Here is a 16771-nt window from a genome sequence, read left to right as displayed (position 1 = left end):
GCAATGCTAGGGGGACAAACACAGACACACAAACACACACACACACATACATATATATATACATATATACGACAGGCTTCTTTCAGTTTCCGTCTACCAAATCCACTCACAAGGCATTGGTCGGCCCGGGGCTATAGCAGAAGACACTTGCCCAAGATGCCACGCAGTGGGACTGAACCCAGAACCATGTGGTTGGTTAGCAAGCTACTTACCACACAGCCACTCCTGCGCCTATAAGTGTTTTATCTTTAAACATAGCTCTTAGGACGCTATGAATGACTCCTGAATTCTTCATATAAATTAACAGAAAAATGTCCATTTCCGTCAAGTGAAGTATTCAAGCAGTATAACTGTTGGGGAAATATCTAAGGGATCCAGACATAAGTATAGCTTAAAATATTGTTAAAAATAATAAAATTATATTCTGTCAACACTAGCATAGCTAAAGAGGAGCGAGAGAACGGTCTACTCTTGATAGTAATTTAGAAGCAATACTTTATATGCTTATTACGTTGTGTTTTCGTGAGAGGAGGAGGAAAATGAAGGACCGACCTGGTCAGCAAAATCAAGAACAGTTCCAAGCAGTAGAAACTATAATTGCACCTCTATTCCTGAGTATATACCACTAAATTTATGATGAAACACATTCAGCAATCAGGAGAATAATGTGGACAGGAGAGTCTTCAGAAAGTAATGTATATGAGTGATCGAGTAAAAAGAAATAAATAAAGGAAGAAAGAAAGAAAGGAAGGAAGGAAGGAAGACATAATAAAGGACTCGTGGAGATATATAAGAAACCGCTGCAGCTGTCATAGTCACTATTATTATACATTTTAGTAAATAAGTTATCTTCTTAATTTGTGAAAGAAATACAAGAAATAAACAGACATTTTATGATGATAGCTGAAGTTAGCAATTATTTGCAAGGATCAAATATTTCGACAAAACGTTTTTAATAAAAGACTGAAAAGATAGCTGTAGTACAGACGCAAGATATTAAAGTTACATAATCTCGCTTCTATTTTCCTATGAGTCTAAGGTTATGCAACGCATCCATATTACCAAGAAATTATCTGAGATATTATAGTGATGCTAAACAAGAAATCAAATTGTTTGAATATGAGGAACATCTGTTGGCAAACGTTAGATTATAGCATTTCAGAGCAATAGAGATGTAGCAATTATGTATTTATGTATTTTTGTGAACATATACTTTCGACAATGTGGTTTAAGTTAATGAACCGGCCGTTTAGGTATTCTTTGTATGAATGTATTACAGTTATCTCTACTTTATATTATTACTATTACTACTACTACTACTATTACTACTACTACTAATAATAATATCACTATAATCTTAGTGTCAGTAAGCGTTGCTTTTATGATTATGAATTAATCCTATAGTATATACAAGCATTAGCCTTTACCCAATACTGATGATACTTAAAAAAGATAACTCATTTATAGGGAAACGCTATGTTTTGATTATCGATCTATGCCGTTTTACAAAAAGAATTGAGCTGAAAAGTAATATAAAAAGTTGTCCAAATGTCCAAATGTAGGCCGTTTGAGATGAAAACATTCCATATCAAATTTATCTTTTTTTTACCAGATTTTCACTTATCATTGTGTAAATGTATCTGCGTAGTTATGGACATACCAAATAGTACATTAATGTTCGTTATCGATGGAAATCAAAGAGAGGAATCAGGTTATCTGGCTTCTAATAGACACTCTTCCTTTACATGTAAACGGTAGGAGATAAACACATCACAGAAAACGCTAAGTTGCGTACGTTTGTACGAAGCAAATGTCACCTGGACCATTGATGGAAGACAAAGAATAAAGAGAAGGAAGAGAAAAAGTCTCGAAGCAAATCATTGACGTCTCACAATGTTCAAACATCAGAAAGCCTTTTAGAAAACATATATCCCGATCCTATGTTATTGTAAGAACTATTATATTAAGTAACATACATACATACATACATGCACACACACACATATATATATATATATAAAACATACGTACATACATACATACACACACATATATGTGTGTGTGCATGTATGTATTTATATATATATATATGTATGAATGCATGTATATATGTATATATATGTATATATGTATATATATATATATATATATGTGTATATATACAAATGTAAATGTATACAAACATATATATATATATATATATACAAATGTAAATGTATTCAAACATATATATATATATATTATATATATATACATACATACATACATATATATATATATATATAATATATATATATTATATATATATATATATATATGTTTGTATACATTTACATTTGTGTATATATATATATATAAAGATATGTGAGTGTGAGTATTATAATTACATATATGCCATTTATTTAATGATAATCAAGAGAGTGTTGACTACCAAGAATTATCAACTGCGTATTTCAATCATTTTCTTTCTACGTCTTCAGACAATTTGTTGAACCAATCTAGTCATCTACAAATCCTCCTCCTTGAAATTTGTAGTCCTAAACCAAATTGGAAGAAGGTTCCTTCCCTAATTGGAAGAAGGTTTTTTTTCCCCTAGTTTACCATTCAAATTTATTCGGGGCACTGATTTTTTAGTTCCTCCATCGAAGTCTTTCAAACAGATATATACGAAACTGCTTTTTATTTGTTCTCTATTCAAATATACTTGTATAAGCAATAATTTATGATATTCCTACAGAAGCGCATGCATACAATGTGGTTTTTACAAATTCTTTTTATACAAAAATATTAACTTTAAAAAAATATTTCCCACTAATTTACAATGTTGATTTGATTTATTTTTGCTTCCGAGTTATTTTCTCTTCTTTCTTTGCAATCGGGGTAACAACAACAACAACAATATTAACAACACACACTGGATTAAAATGTAGACAGGTATTGCATATAAACACATATATACATTATAACCGGTAATACATATATATTAATACACAAATTATACATTTTACATTAATAAAATTTACAATTTTTATGTACCTATATATGTTTGTCTTTTTATAAAAAAGGGAACTCATTCGTCGTAGACGACAGGTGAGTGTTTTGCAATTTCTTGCTGAAAACCTAGACAGGTCATTTGCTTATAGGGGTCAAATGTTTGAGATTTCTTATGTATTACATATATGTAATAAATATGAGATTGTAAATAATATACATATAAGTATCATGCATATAGATATATATATATAGATATACTGTACATAAATATTTATATACTTATGCAAATGTATATATGTGTTAATAAGGTGACATTTCAGGATAAAACAAGGAAGGAGTAGGATAGGAAGAAAAAGGTTTACATGTGTACAATATTCAAGATGAAAATAAATTTCCCACCACAAAATAAGCGTTTTCTGAAAAGTCCCAATTAGTTCCAGTTGCAGGCTGCTGATGCAAATGTGGAACATATATATGGTGTATAAGAAACAAAGACCACTAGAAATCCCTAGAGTTCAAAAGCAGTGAGTTACTGGATGTAGGCTAGTAGCGTTTATTAATCATCCAATTGATAATGTTGGTACCCTTCGCTGATCTATAGACAGTTGCACCTCTAACCGTTCATGTGTTTCTAAGTTTCTACGACTAGTGTTCGTGAAGAGTGCTGTATTTAATTTAGAGAAAGCGAATGGCCCATTACAGCGGCATTGTATAGTAACGAAAAATAAATAATTAAATAATAATAATAATAATAATAATAATAATAATAATAATAATAATAATAATAATAATAATAATAATAATAATAATGCTGACAATAGTAATAACAATAGTGATAAAATAAATCATAATGATGGAACAGAAGGGAGGGTACACAACAATAAACGGACCTACCTTGTGATGTCCAGAAAGACCAATCTGATCATGAAAAAAGAGATACTAATCATCATCATCAATATCATCAATAATTTAATTTTAAAAGAACTGCAAAAACTAAAATAATTATTGGAATAATATCGTGCTACGTATATATGAAATATAAATGTAGCATGTTAATGTTTGGTTCAAAGCATTAATCACTAAAATGACATGATTCAATGGTTAATAGTAAGATTTAAAAAATCAACCCAGATTCGTTTCACATGAGAACCTACCGCCACAATGGACATTAGACACACGGTCACAGCAATATGCAGGATACGTTACGGTAATTGTTTTCAACTGTGAATTGAAAGCATGTCACGGTCTCTATGCAATAAACAAATATCATAAGAGAGGAAAATGTTATTTAGCATTTCCACATTTCATGATGGATGAAACATTAAATGAACTTCAGCGGGATTTGACCTCATAAGTTTTATGTACATAGCCTGAAAAGTCAAACGTCTAATAAACTATATATTGGCGTGGGTATATACGTTAGTAATACTAACCATCAGTATAACTTGAGGTCAATTTTGTCGACAATAGTTTTTTCATTATAAACATTGACCTCTGCTTATTCAACAAGCATTATTCTTTCGTGTTATTCTTCCTTCATACAGACAGCACTGTAGAGCTGAAAAAATTCGAAACTCAAGGCGGAGCTACAATTTCGTATTCATGCATCGTTCGTATCTATTTACTTCATTTATTTTGTTAATATCTCGAAGGAAAGCCTAAATATCGGAAATTCGCATTCTCTTCTTTCTCGGACAACGACAATGGTACTTCTCTGGGATTTCATTTTGCAGAAAATTCCCTGTTGAGAAATATGTATGGAATCATTTTAACAAGTGTATTTTGTATTCTGTAGATGGTGCCTTACTACACACAAAGATCTACAACAAAGGCTTTTGTCTTTATTATTAAATTCTCAGCTCTTCGGAAGATGAAAAATGATTAGCTTAAATGGTCGAAGCTAAGAGGAACCTCATGAAAATCATTTATTTACTCTTATGCAAAACATCATTACTATTTAATTTACATAATTAATATTTACCGGAGTCGTTAATGGATGACAGTTGGGGAGTAACCATCAGTTAAGTAGGTAACTTCAGAAAGGTGTCATCACTGGGTTTATGTTGGGTTTGAAAAGCTATAACTAAATCTCCATAGAGTAAACTATGAGTAGGGAAGGATTTAATAAGATAGCACTTCCGTGATGGAATGGCTGGAAGATGGAGTTCATTACTTAACATTCGGTTTTCCTTTGTCATCTCTTGGTTTCTATTACCAAACTACACTCCTATAACATTGGTATATAACATATACCATACGTATATTGAATTCTACACCAGGTAATTAGTCTCGCTATGCTTAAGCAAGATATTATATATATATGTGTGTGTGTGTGTATGTGTGCGGGCATGTGTGTGTATGTGCGTGTGCATGTATATGAGTGTGCACCTTGGTGCACGTGTGTAATATATATATATATATAGGAGTGGGTGTGTGGTAAGTAGCTTCCTTACCAACCACATGATTCCGGGTTCTGTTCCACTGCGTGGCACCTTGGGCAAGTGTCTTCTACTATAGCTTCGGCCCGACTAAAGCCTTGTGAGTGGATTTGGTAGACGGAAACTGAAAGAAGCCCATCGTATATATGTATATATATACATACATACATACATATATATATATATATTATATATATATATATATATATGCTTGTATATATATATATATATATGTGTGTGTGTGTGTGTGTGTGTGTGTGTGTGTGTGTGCGTGCGTGTGTGTGTTTTTGTCCCCCCAACATCGGTTGACAAACGATGCTGGTGTCTTTCCGTCCTCGTAACTTAGTGGGTTGGCAAAAGAGACTGACAAAATAAATACTAGGCCTACAAAAGAATAAGTCCTGGGGTCCATTTGCTCGCCCAAAGGCGGTGCTCCACTTTGGGCGCAGTCAAATGACTGAAACAAGTAAAAGAGAGTATATTTGTGGGACGCTACTGTGTCCTACAATGATTACATGTCACTGAGAAGTAAGACGGAGAAGCTGGAAGTTTTGTAGATGGCTTACTTACGGCTCTGTCACATTTAAGATGTTGGAAGTGACAGCAACAAGTAGTTAGAATATAGCTTTATACAAATCTAGTGTTTCTGGGTTTGGGGATCACTGTTTATGATTTTCTGACTGAAATGGATAATTCCAGGATAGAATGAAATATCCAACAGTGTTGGTAAAGAGGGCAGACGACTTTGAATTGCACGGCTAAATTTAATGGAGGGAGCTGATAGACATAAATTGTATAGAGGAGATTATTGTGGAGGTAAATGCAATGCATTTATTTGTGATGAAGTGAGAACAGTTGGAAATTAATTTCATTTCAGAGATTTGTGTTGAGTTGGAAGCGACCTTTTCATAAATGTAAAAGATTATCGTAGCTGGGTTGACTGAAGAGTGGTAGGTTGAAAGAAAACTTACAGACACACTTTTAAGAAGAAAACATAATGCGCTGCTAAAAGTTATGAAACTAGAATGCTTTCATGTAGTGCGATGCTCCATGAAATCCTTGATTTTCCTCACAATCATCTAGCGGACGTTGAGGTGCGTCTGCAATACATCTAGGTACGTAAAGCAGATGGTTTTAGGCACATATGCTTTGGTCGTATTAGTGATATGAAAAATCATAGAGGATGATGGCAGTGGTCACATATTAACTGCGTTGTGGAAATCAGGATTAGATGTGAAGGATAGACTGGAGCTAAGGATAGTCAGAAATTTAACCACTAATGTAAATTGAAGTACGAGAGGATTTCGCTGCTTAACTTTGGATAATGTGAGATATACTGCTTTGATTATATCGTGGTCAGATGATTTGATGGCTTCTGAGACAGTGCTGAATGTGAAGGAGAGGAAACGTTGAAGAAAGTTTAGATAAAAGAATAGGTTAGCATACTAACTGGTGTAGTCTGTGTTAGTGTGGGTACAGTGTGAGAACGATGATTAATTGTGTGCATTAAAACAAGCAGTAAATAGATTATTTAGTGCAGTATATCAACATTGTAGAACATCTCTTCAAGAAAGAGGAAAATTAAGGGACTTTTCGTGTCTGGAGAAGGATAGATATACTCGTCAGATAAAATCCCTCTGAAACATAATTGCAACAACATTATTGACCGAAAAAGGTTCGCGTACATCAGTAGAAGAGGAGTGTTTATGCAAGCAAGATAATGTTAAAATAATACAGTAGCCTTTATACAAGCGACACCATTTATAAAATTGACATCAAATTGCTGTGACGAGAAAATGTTGTCTTGCGCTTAGTCTCAGGCAGTTTATTCTCTCAAAGCATAGTCATTTAATCTTCGCATGGATAAGTTTTGTTTAATTGGTAAAGAATTAGATAGCAATCACCGACATCAAATCTGAAGCAACTTTCCTTCAAGTTAGGCCAGTGCTATTGGTAATAGTGGTACAATGAAGAACCTGTAATTTGTCATTGGCACGGAAAGTGGCAATATCTTCACTATGCAAAGCCAATCTTCCATGCACCATGTTTTAAGGACAGAAGCCAGAAAATAAGGTACCATAACAAACTCTACAACCATTCTGGTCTTAATTTGGCTCTAGTAGAAGTAAAAAAAAATTATAAGTTAAAGTTTAAAGTTACGTACCACATGGTAGTTAAATTGTGTATACTGCAGTCCAATATCGCTTTGACACTGAGACTATGTTTGTTACTCCCTAGACTCGAAATCAAAAGTCTCTCTGACTGTTGAACCAATCACTCCTCATATCTCAGGATTAACACTGAAATATGGTATAACGATAGTGATAAACATGTGATTTTATTTACAGAATTAATTCAATTAATGTATAGTATATTTTATATCTTTGTAAATAATCCTAATTAAATAGGTAGTGCTGGAAATGTAATGCAAAATATTATATTATATATTGTATTTCATATTAGAACATCAATCAGCTCAATCGTAATCACTAAAACAGTTGTGCTATTACAAACAATTATATTGTTGATTATCTTTTATTTTCTATTAAGCAGTGGCTTTAATACTTGGGAATTTTAAATTCGAAAAATTATTTCCAATTTTGGTATCAATATGATGTGTATGAATATATGACGTCTAATTTAATTTTATCAATGTTTTAGTTATTTGGATATTAAATTTACAGCCTTATTGATTTGTTTTTGATAAGACTTATTAACAATTGTAGTTTTAATACGATATGTCCCAAAAGATATGCCTTACAAACAATATTTCCAATTTGTCAATCACAACTTCAAGGATGGATCCAAAACGTTTGAAGAATGAAATACTTGCTTTAAATATTTCGATTTAAACTTCGAAGATTAGGTATCGAAGAGACAAATGATGGATTAGAAAGAATTGAAAAGGGTTTTAAGTGGAAAATAAATTTTGAAATAACTGTTAAAATGTTTTCCTAAAGATGATCTAAAGAAGATCTATGAAATATGTGAAGTGGATTTCGAAGAATGCATAATAGTGCAAACATGTTCCCTAGAGTAGGGACCAGTGTAATATCTTTAGTGTCAGCGAGTTCTATGTATTACAGTTCATTGTAGTATTAAAATAAGAGATGAAGAGAGAACAACTTTGTAGTAGATTAATGTTTAAGTTCCTTTGTGCGTATATCTAAAATGTGTCAGCAGCAAAAAGGGTATTAACAGTGCATAAAAGATTAGAAGCCATGTAAACAGAAGCAGAAGAATTTTGTTGATCTGAAAAGAAAATCTCTTCTTTTTTCGCTAATATGTTGGATGAAGGTACTTCACGATAAGATTTGTTGGACTTTACTATAATATAAATACTATAAGCAACCACAAAAAATAAACAAAACAAAACTAGGCACTACATTTTACAAATGGCTTTACACATGCTAAAACTATCTCTCTTACAAACTCTGTTTTGTGGGTATGGATTTAATTGTCTATGTGTGTGTATTTGTGGATGTGTGTATACTTTGTGTTTGTACATAGATCAGTATATATGTATGTGTTTCAGTCTATATTTGTAAGTACAATCGGTGTTAGCAGATGTTGGAAATCTCTTGCAGAGCTAAATCTCTTTCCCTATATTCAGTCTAAATTGAACCATATTCGATCACTAACGCATGTGATTAGAATCTAACAATAGTAAAGGATATGTTACTTCTATCTAAAGCACTTGAAGGTAATCTAATAGAGGTTACGAGGTATTAAGATAGAGAGACAGATAAATTGATAGATAGATAGAGATACAGATAGGTAGATAGATAGATAGATAGATAGAGATAGCGAGAGAGAGAGAGAGAGAGAGAGAGAGAGAGAGAGAGAGAGAGAGAGAGAGAGAACTCTGGGATTACATTGCCTGCTGGCCCCGTGTACTTCAGCTGTAGTTTGTTTGTGGGCTGATAGATAGATATATAGATAGATAGATAGATAGATAGATAGATAGATAGATAGATAGATAGATAGATAGATAGGTAGAAGACAGACAGACAGACAGATAGATAGATAGATAGATAGATAGATAGATAGATAGATAGATAGATAGATAGATAGATAGATAGATAGATAGATAGATAGATAGATAGATAGATAGATATAGATAGATAAATAGATAGATAGATATAGATAGATAAATAGATAGATAGATAGATAGATAGATAGATAGATAGATAGATAGATAGATAGATAGATAGATAGATAGGAGAGATACAGCGGGAGAGAAAGATATGTAAATATTGAAAGAATATACGTCAGAGGAACAATAGAGAACATAGAAGGATGACCACAAAATACATACAGAGATACATACGCGCACATACATGCAAGATTTATAAGTATTCAAATTTTCCTTTGTGTGGCGTGTTAGACCCATTCTTCGAATTTGTTTAATTCACATAGACATATTTATTAAATCATTGTGCACTCTCAGTGATTGAATATCTCACTTAGATGAATTAAATCTGTACTGCATAGGTTTATGTGCGTCTATCTCTTACATAGTTTCTAGCATGGATCTAAATGCTGCAAATTAAATTCACAATGGTAGTTATTATTTTCGCTCATACACAAAATGGTCGCTCACTTGTTTTTAACATTTCTGGTTGATTATATGCAAACCAGACATAATGACATCATTTGCTATATATTGTGTGATTAAACGAGTAATTGTCTTACGATTAACCACTACTGCCAAAATGAACAATCACTGAATTGTCTATATGCCCTGCAAAGTAACTTGTAGTTAATATTTTATATATATTTTTTTTTACGCGGAATATTTAAGGTTCAGAGGCTGAATATTGCGATTAGATTAACGGAAATTGCACCGCCTAAATTCATGTGCAGGTGTGTAGTGTTCTACGATGTACACACACGCACACACACACACACTGATAGGCACATAAACACATCTATCTATCTATCTATCTATCTATCTATCTATCTATCTATCTATCTATCTATCTATCCGCTCAGTAGAAGTCGACTCTTGATTACTCGATGGATCAGTGTCCTCCAGCCAGTTTTATCCTGGGCCGCTTCTTTCAGATTGGCTATGTCCATTCCCGTATCACTCTTGATGGTGTCAAGCCAGCGGGTTCTTGGTCGGCCTCTATCTCTCTTGCCACTGACCATTCCGAGCATGATGTCCTTCTCCAGGGATTTTCTCCGCATAATATGACCAAAATATGTCAATCTATGCTTGGTGATCCTAGCTTCTAGCGACAATTTCGGCCTGATCTGCTCCATTGGTGAGCCTCGCTGTCCATGGAATCCGTAAAAGTCTTCTCCAACACCAAAGCTCGAATGCTTTAATTCTCTTCTGGTCAGCTTTCTTTAGTGTCTAGGTCTCGCATCCATATGTTGCTATTGGGAAGACAATTACATTCACCAACCTGCATTTGGTAGTCTCTACTCTTCCAAATCTTGGATATATATACCGTACATGTATATTGACATATACATACTGAGATAGAAATAAATACATACAGACGCATTGATAAGAAGAAATTGCTGCTACTTAAAATTATAAATATACAATAAGATTCCTAAACAGAAAAACATATAGCTATTTACCTCTATCGTACTTTGTTGCTTGTCCGTTAACCTATACATTTCTGAATTCCTGGCAAGATTAAATTAGGAAACAGTTACCCGATTGACTCCTAATAATTACTTTTTGAATTTATTTATATTCAGCTTGCAATTGTTATTGACGAAAGGTATCTGCATATATGCTTTCATTTTCAGATATCAATTCCTATCAGTTTAAAAAGTTGTAGCTATTTAAGAAATCAATAAACATTCACTCGACATTGCTTCCTCAAGAAACAAACTGAAAATTCGATTCCTCGACGCAGTGAAGCGGTAGTCGCATGCGAGCCTGGATACACAAATCCATATGTATATATATATATATATATATATATATATATATATATATATATATTGTTGTGTTGTTGTGACCCCCTTTGATCATGAATGACCATGGGATTGCACCTAGAAAAAATCTTCTGAGGTACAAGTCCGCGCAAGGTTGTTTCTGGAAGACCAGCAGTCGCCCATGCATAACACCCTCCCCTCTCCACGCCACTGATGTTATCCAAGGGAAAGACAAAGGCCGATATAGATTGCCACCAGTGACATCGCAGCTCATTTATTAACGTGCAAGTGGCTGAGAACTCCACAGACACGTGTACTCTTAACGTAGTTCTCGAGGAAATTCAGCGTGACACAGAGTGTGACAAGGCTGAGCCTTTGAAATAAAGGTACAACAGAATTAGGAAGAAAAAGGTGAGAGAAAGTTGTGGTGAAAGAGTATAGCAGGGTTCACCACCATCCCCTGCCGGTGCCTCGTAGAGCTTTAGGTGTTTTCGCTCAATAAACCATCACAATGCCCGGTGCAGGAATCGTAACCGCGATCTAACGACCTCGAGTCCGTTGCCCGAACCATAATTGCCTGGGCCATTATACATATGTATATATATATATATATATATATATATATATATATATATATATATATATAATATATATATATATATATTATATATATATATATATATATATATATATGTATGTATATATATATATTATATATATATATATATACATGTGTATAGAGTCATAGAGTCAAGCACACTCACCAACTACGCCGATGATACAAAAATATCGCAGTCGGTCAAGGATCCCACTAACATCCTACATGTGTATATATACATATATACATGCATATACATAAATACACACATACGCACATACATATTTATATGGGTTTCAGCCAGATGCTGATACCATGCTGGTGCACCGCCTTTATTGCATCCGGGCATTTTCCAGAACTGCTTCTGGTGAAGTAGCGTGTTGAGCGTTGCCGCACTTCTTTATTGCAGACAAAAAACTGGCTAGACGTTTTTCAAAGACTTGTATGTCTACACCTTACAAATCCCTGATGTTCTGTGGTAGAGCATTAAAAAGTTGTAGTTTCTTGAATTCCGAGCTATTGCAATATTTTGTTCGTATCCTCTATGGAGAAGATGGGAACTTTGGTTCTGTGCAATACCGTCCAGTTCGATTCGGAAATTTGGTGCTAGACACTCCAATATTTTCCATATGTAAAGCACTATCCAGGAGATAGAGTCCCACTTCCTTCAACCTCTCCCAGTTGCCCATGTGTTTTTCTGATTTATCTTTCTTGTGTAGTGGCGCTGGATCGCCTTTAGTTCCGCAATTAATTGTATACTCTGTGGGGACCACAGTTGGGAGCAGTAGTCCAGGCGTCTGAATACAAATGTTCTCTGAAGCAGAGGCATTGTGTCTCTGTGACTGGTCCTGAAGGATCCAACTTGCCATCCGCCTACATTGTGTTGCCATCTGAGCAATGTGCGCATGGAAAGATGCGTCGTTGCTCATGTGGATTCCCAGGTCACGCAGCGACACTAACTCTGGGATTATATTGCCTGCTGGTCCCGTGTACTTCAGCTGTATCTTGTGGGCTGTTAGCGGACTGCTTGAAATTTTGCGCCATTGAACTATATATTATACACATCAGCTCATTTATATGTTGCGTTCAGCTCATTCCGCAGTCTTAGGATGTTAGTGGGATCCTTGACCGACTGCGATATTTTTGTATCATCGGCGTAGTTGGTGAGTGTGCTTGACTCTATGGCTGAGGGCGTGTCCGAGAGAGCAAGCACAAACAGTAGTGGTCCCAGCACTGTTCGCTGGGAGATTCCGCTGACGCTTGGTGTCACTTCAGAGAGAGAAAGTGAGTGAGAGAGAGAGAGCACTATTTGCAGTGACAGCCTGACTTCTATTCTTCAGGAAATCACGTAGCTACTATCCCAGTCTACCAGCGATTCCAGGGTCACGTAATTTGTGACATATTCCGTCATCGACAGTGACAAAGGCCTTGGCAAAGTCGAGATATATCACATCCACATGTGAATGGTTGAGCTGCTATTTTAGTACCCAGTCGAAGTGCTATAGTAGCTGTGTTAGGCATCTCATTACAGGGCAGAAACCACGTTGCGTGTCTGTAAGCAGTTCAGTCTTTTTATGACAATGAGTTCCATGATCTTGCTGACATGCGGAGTCTGAGCGATAGGCCTGTAGTTTATAGCATCTGCTCTTCTTCCTCCTTTGTGAACAGGGCAGATTATTCCTTCTTTTAACATTTGAGGAAATGTACCGCATTCAAGGGAACTCTAGAAAACCGCTTGCAATGGTTTTGAAAGAGCTTTCCTGCATATTTTATACAGAATTGCTGGGAGTCCATCGGGGCCTGCTGCAAAGTTTAGGTTTATATCTTCAATGGTCGACAATACACACTCTTCTGTAATGCCAATGTAATTGACAGTCACCTTTTTCTCTTGAAGATTAGAGGTGTTGAAGAACTCACCAGGTCTGCTTATTTTCATATTTTCTAGCGGGGAGAGGAAAGCACTTTTGAATTTCATGTCAGTGCCTTGCATAGACAGATTATTGTAGACAGACTTGTAGAAGTTCAGGTTGGCTAGCGCTTGGGATCCAACAGTGTTGTATGATTCTTTAATTAGTTTTGGACCACATATTGACAGTTCTATCATATTACGGTCTGAGTCGGGAGACGGTGATATGTTTATGTTGTGGTTCCATATTGTTTGCGAAGCAAAGATCCAGGATGTTGTTATTTCTGGCTGGGGAAAGTATGGACAACTCCATGAACATCCTTTTCGTGAGGTCTACTAGTGCTTGATTACATTCTTTTCGTGTCAGTCCTGAGGCTATGACACCTTCAGCCCATTTTAATGTTGGGAAGTAGAAGTCACCAACCAGAAGTACATTAAGGCATTGGTCTAGGTTTGTGAGTACATCTTTTATCTTTGTGAAACATTCCTCAAACTTGCTATCGTAGTTTGAGGCATCAAGTGGACGGTATAATGTGCATATTATCACGTCAAGTTGCTGTACATGTACTACGAGTGTCGCAAACCGCATCTTCACGGATGTACATCACAACGCCATCCTGACAGCTCTCTTTATTCTTTGTGCGGAACACAGTATACATTGGTATGTGTATCTCTTCATCATATAGGAGCACTCCGTCGGTTACGACGATGAGGGTCCCAGCTGATACGATCAACGGAACAGCTTGCTCGTGGAATTAACGTGCACGTGGCTGAGCATTCCACAGACAAGTGTACCCTTAACGTAGTTCTCGAGGAGATTCAGCGTGACACAGAGTGTGACAAGGCCGGCCCTTTGAAATACAGGTACAACAGAAACAGGAAGAAAGAGTGAGAGAAAGTTGTGGTGAAAGAGTACAGCAGGGTTCACCACCACACCCTGCCGGAGTCTTGTGAAGCTTTAGGTGTTTTCGCTCAATAAATACCCACAATGCCCGGTCTGGGAATCGAAACCGCGATCCTACGACCGGGAGTCTGCTGCCCTAACCACTGGGCTACTGCGCCTCCACTATCTCTCCATCATGTATGTCTGCAGACAGTCTCTGTGAGAGCAATGCATATAGGTTGATTGCATGCAGACAGTTCTCCCAAGTATGCAATTTTGGTCTTGCTGTTGTTTGGCAAATGGCCTTTGATGTTCATCAGTAGAATTGGTGTGACGGACAGCTCGGCGGCAGTGGTGGCCGTCCTTGGTCCATTACTTGTGGTGGTTTTGTGTGTGGGAGTACATGACTTAATTTCGTTAGTAGCCATGACAACTGCTGCGTTAACGTTTGTGCAATACTTAAAAAAATGTTGCTGCCTGGCTGCTGCAGCTCGCACCGCATCTGCGCATGTCTTGTTGGCAGTCCTTTTTTTGATATGTACAGGGGTGAGGACTTTCCTGGACGTGATTGCCTTATTATGGAAGCACTCCGTCGGTTACGACGACGAGGGTTCCGGTTGATCCGATCAACGGAACAGCCTGCTCGTGAAATTAACGTGTAAGTGGCTGAGCACTCCACAGACACGTGTACCCTTAACGTAGTTCTTGGGGATATTCAGCGTGACACAGAGAGTGACAAGGCCGGCCCTTTGAAATACAGGTACAGCAGAAACAGGAAGTAAGAGTGAGAGAAAGTTGTGGTGAAAGAGTACAGCAGGGATCACCACCATCCCCTGCCGGAGCCTCGTGGAGCTTTAGGTGTTTTCGCTCAATAAACACTCACAACGCCCGGTCTGGGAATCGAAACCGCGATCCTACGACCGCGAGTTCGCTGCCCTAACCACTGGTCCATTGCGCCTCCTGCCTTATTATACTGATTGCCGGGTGGAGAGTGGTAACTGCTGTGCATTCTATGTTGCCTAATCTTTGGATGTACAAAGTTGCAGTGTGTCCCCTTCTCTCTATGCCAGTAGACTCCTTTTATGTAGAATTTGCCGGTTGCGTTTATGGGTTTAGCATTAGTTTCGAACCCTGCTGCATATATATCTGTTTTTACCCTTCTAATAGTTTCAGTCGAAGAAATCGACCCCAGAACTTTTACTTGTTTTAGTCGAAGGAATCGACCCCGCCTTTGTAACCTTAGTACTTTGTAACCTTAGTACTTTGTAACCTTAGTACTTAATCTATCGGTGTCTTTTGCCGAACCGCAAAGTGAAAGGGAATAAACACACCAGTATCGGTTGTCAAGCGATGGTGGGAGGGCAAACACAGACACAAATATACACACAAGTAAATACTTAAATACACACACGCACACACACACACACACCCACACACACACACACACACCACACCACACACACACACCACACCACACACACACACCACACCACACACACACACCACACCAAACACACACACACACACACACACACCACACCACACACACACACACACCACCACACACAACACACCACCACACACACACAACCACACCCACACACCACACCACACCACACACCACACACACACACCACACACACACACACACACCACACCCACACACACACACACACCACACCACACCACAACACCACACCCACACACACCACACCAACACACACACACCAACACACCCACACCACACACAACACCACACCACACACAACACCACAACCACACACACAACCACACACACACACCACACCACACACACATACACACACACACCACACCACACATACACACACACACAACCCACACAACACACCACACCACACACACACAACAACCACACACACACACCACACCCACACACACACACCACACCACACACCACCACACCACACACACAACCACACCACACACACACACCACACCACACACACCCACACCACACACACACACCACACCACACACACACACCACACCACACACACACCACACCCCAC

At 37.0% G+C, this 16771-nt stretch overlaps 1 protein-coding gene across 5 annotated transcripts in view; it reads right to left on the bottom strand.

Moving 5' to 3' along the window:
• The window catches only part of LOC115213083 (neuronal acetylcholine receptor subunit alpha-6), a 357620-nt gene that overhangs the window by 61495 nt on the left and 279354 nt on the right, over positions 1 to 16771 (bottom strand). For 4 of the 5 annotated variants that reach the window (XM_029782002.2, XM_036504310.1, XM_036504312.1 and 1 more), the window contains one exon: positions 3889 to 3912. The exons of the other annotated variant lie outside the window; for it this stretch is intronic. In XM_029782002.2, coding sequence (XP_029637862.2) covers positions 3889 to 3912 — 24 coding nt within the window. The remainder of the gene's footprint in view (positions 1 to 3888; positions 3913 to 16771) is intronic. 5 annotated transcript variants of the gene reach the window in all.

This window comes from Octopus sinensis, linkage group LG6 (assembly GCF_006345805.1).
Source record: "Octopus sinensis linkage group LG6, ASM634580v1, whole genome shotgun sequence".
NCBI lineage: Eukaryota > Metazoa > Mollusca > Cephalopoda > Octopoda > Octopodidae > Octopus > Octopus sinensis.
Note: the sequence above shows the minus strand (reverse complement) of the source record. Positions and strands in the feature narration are given on the sequence as shown.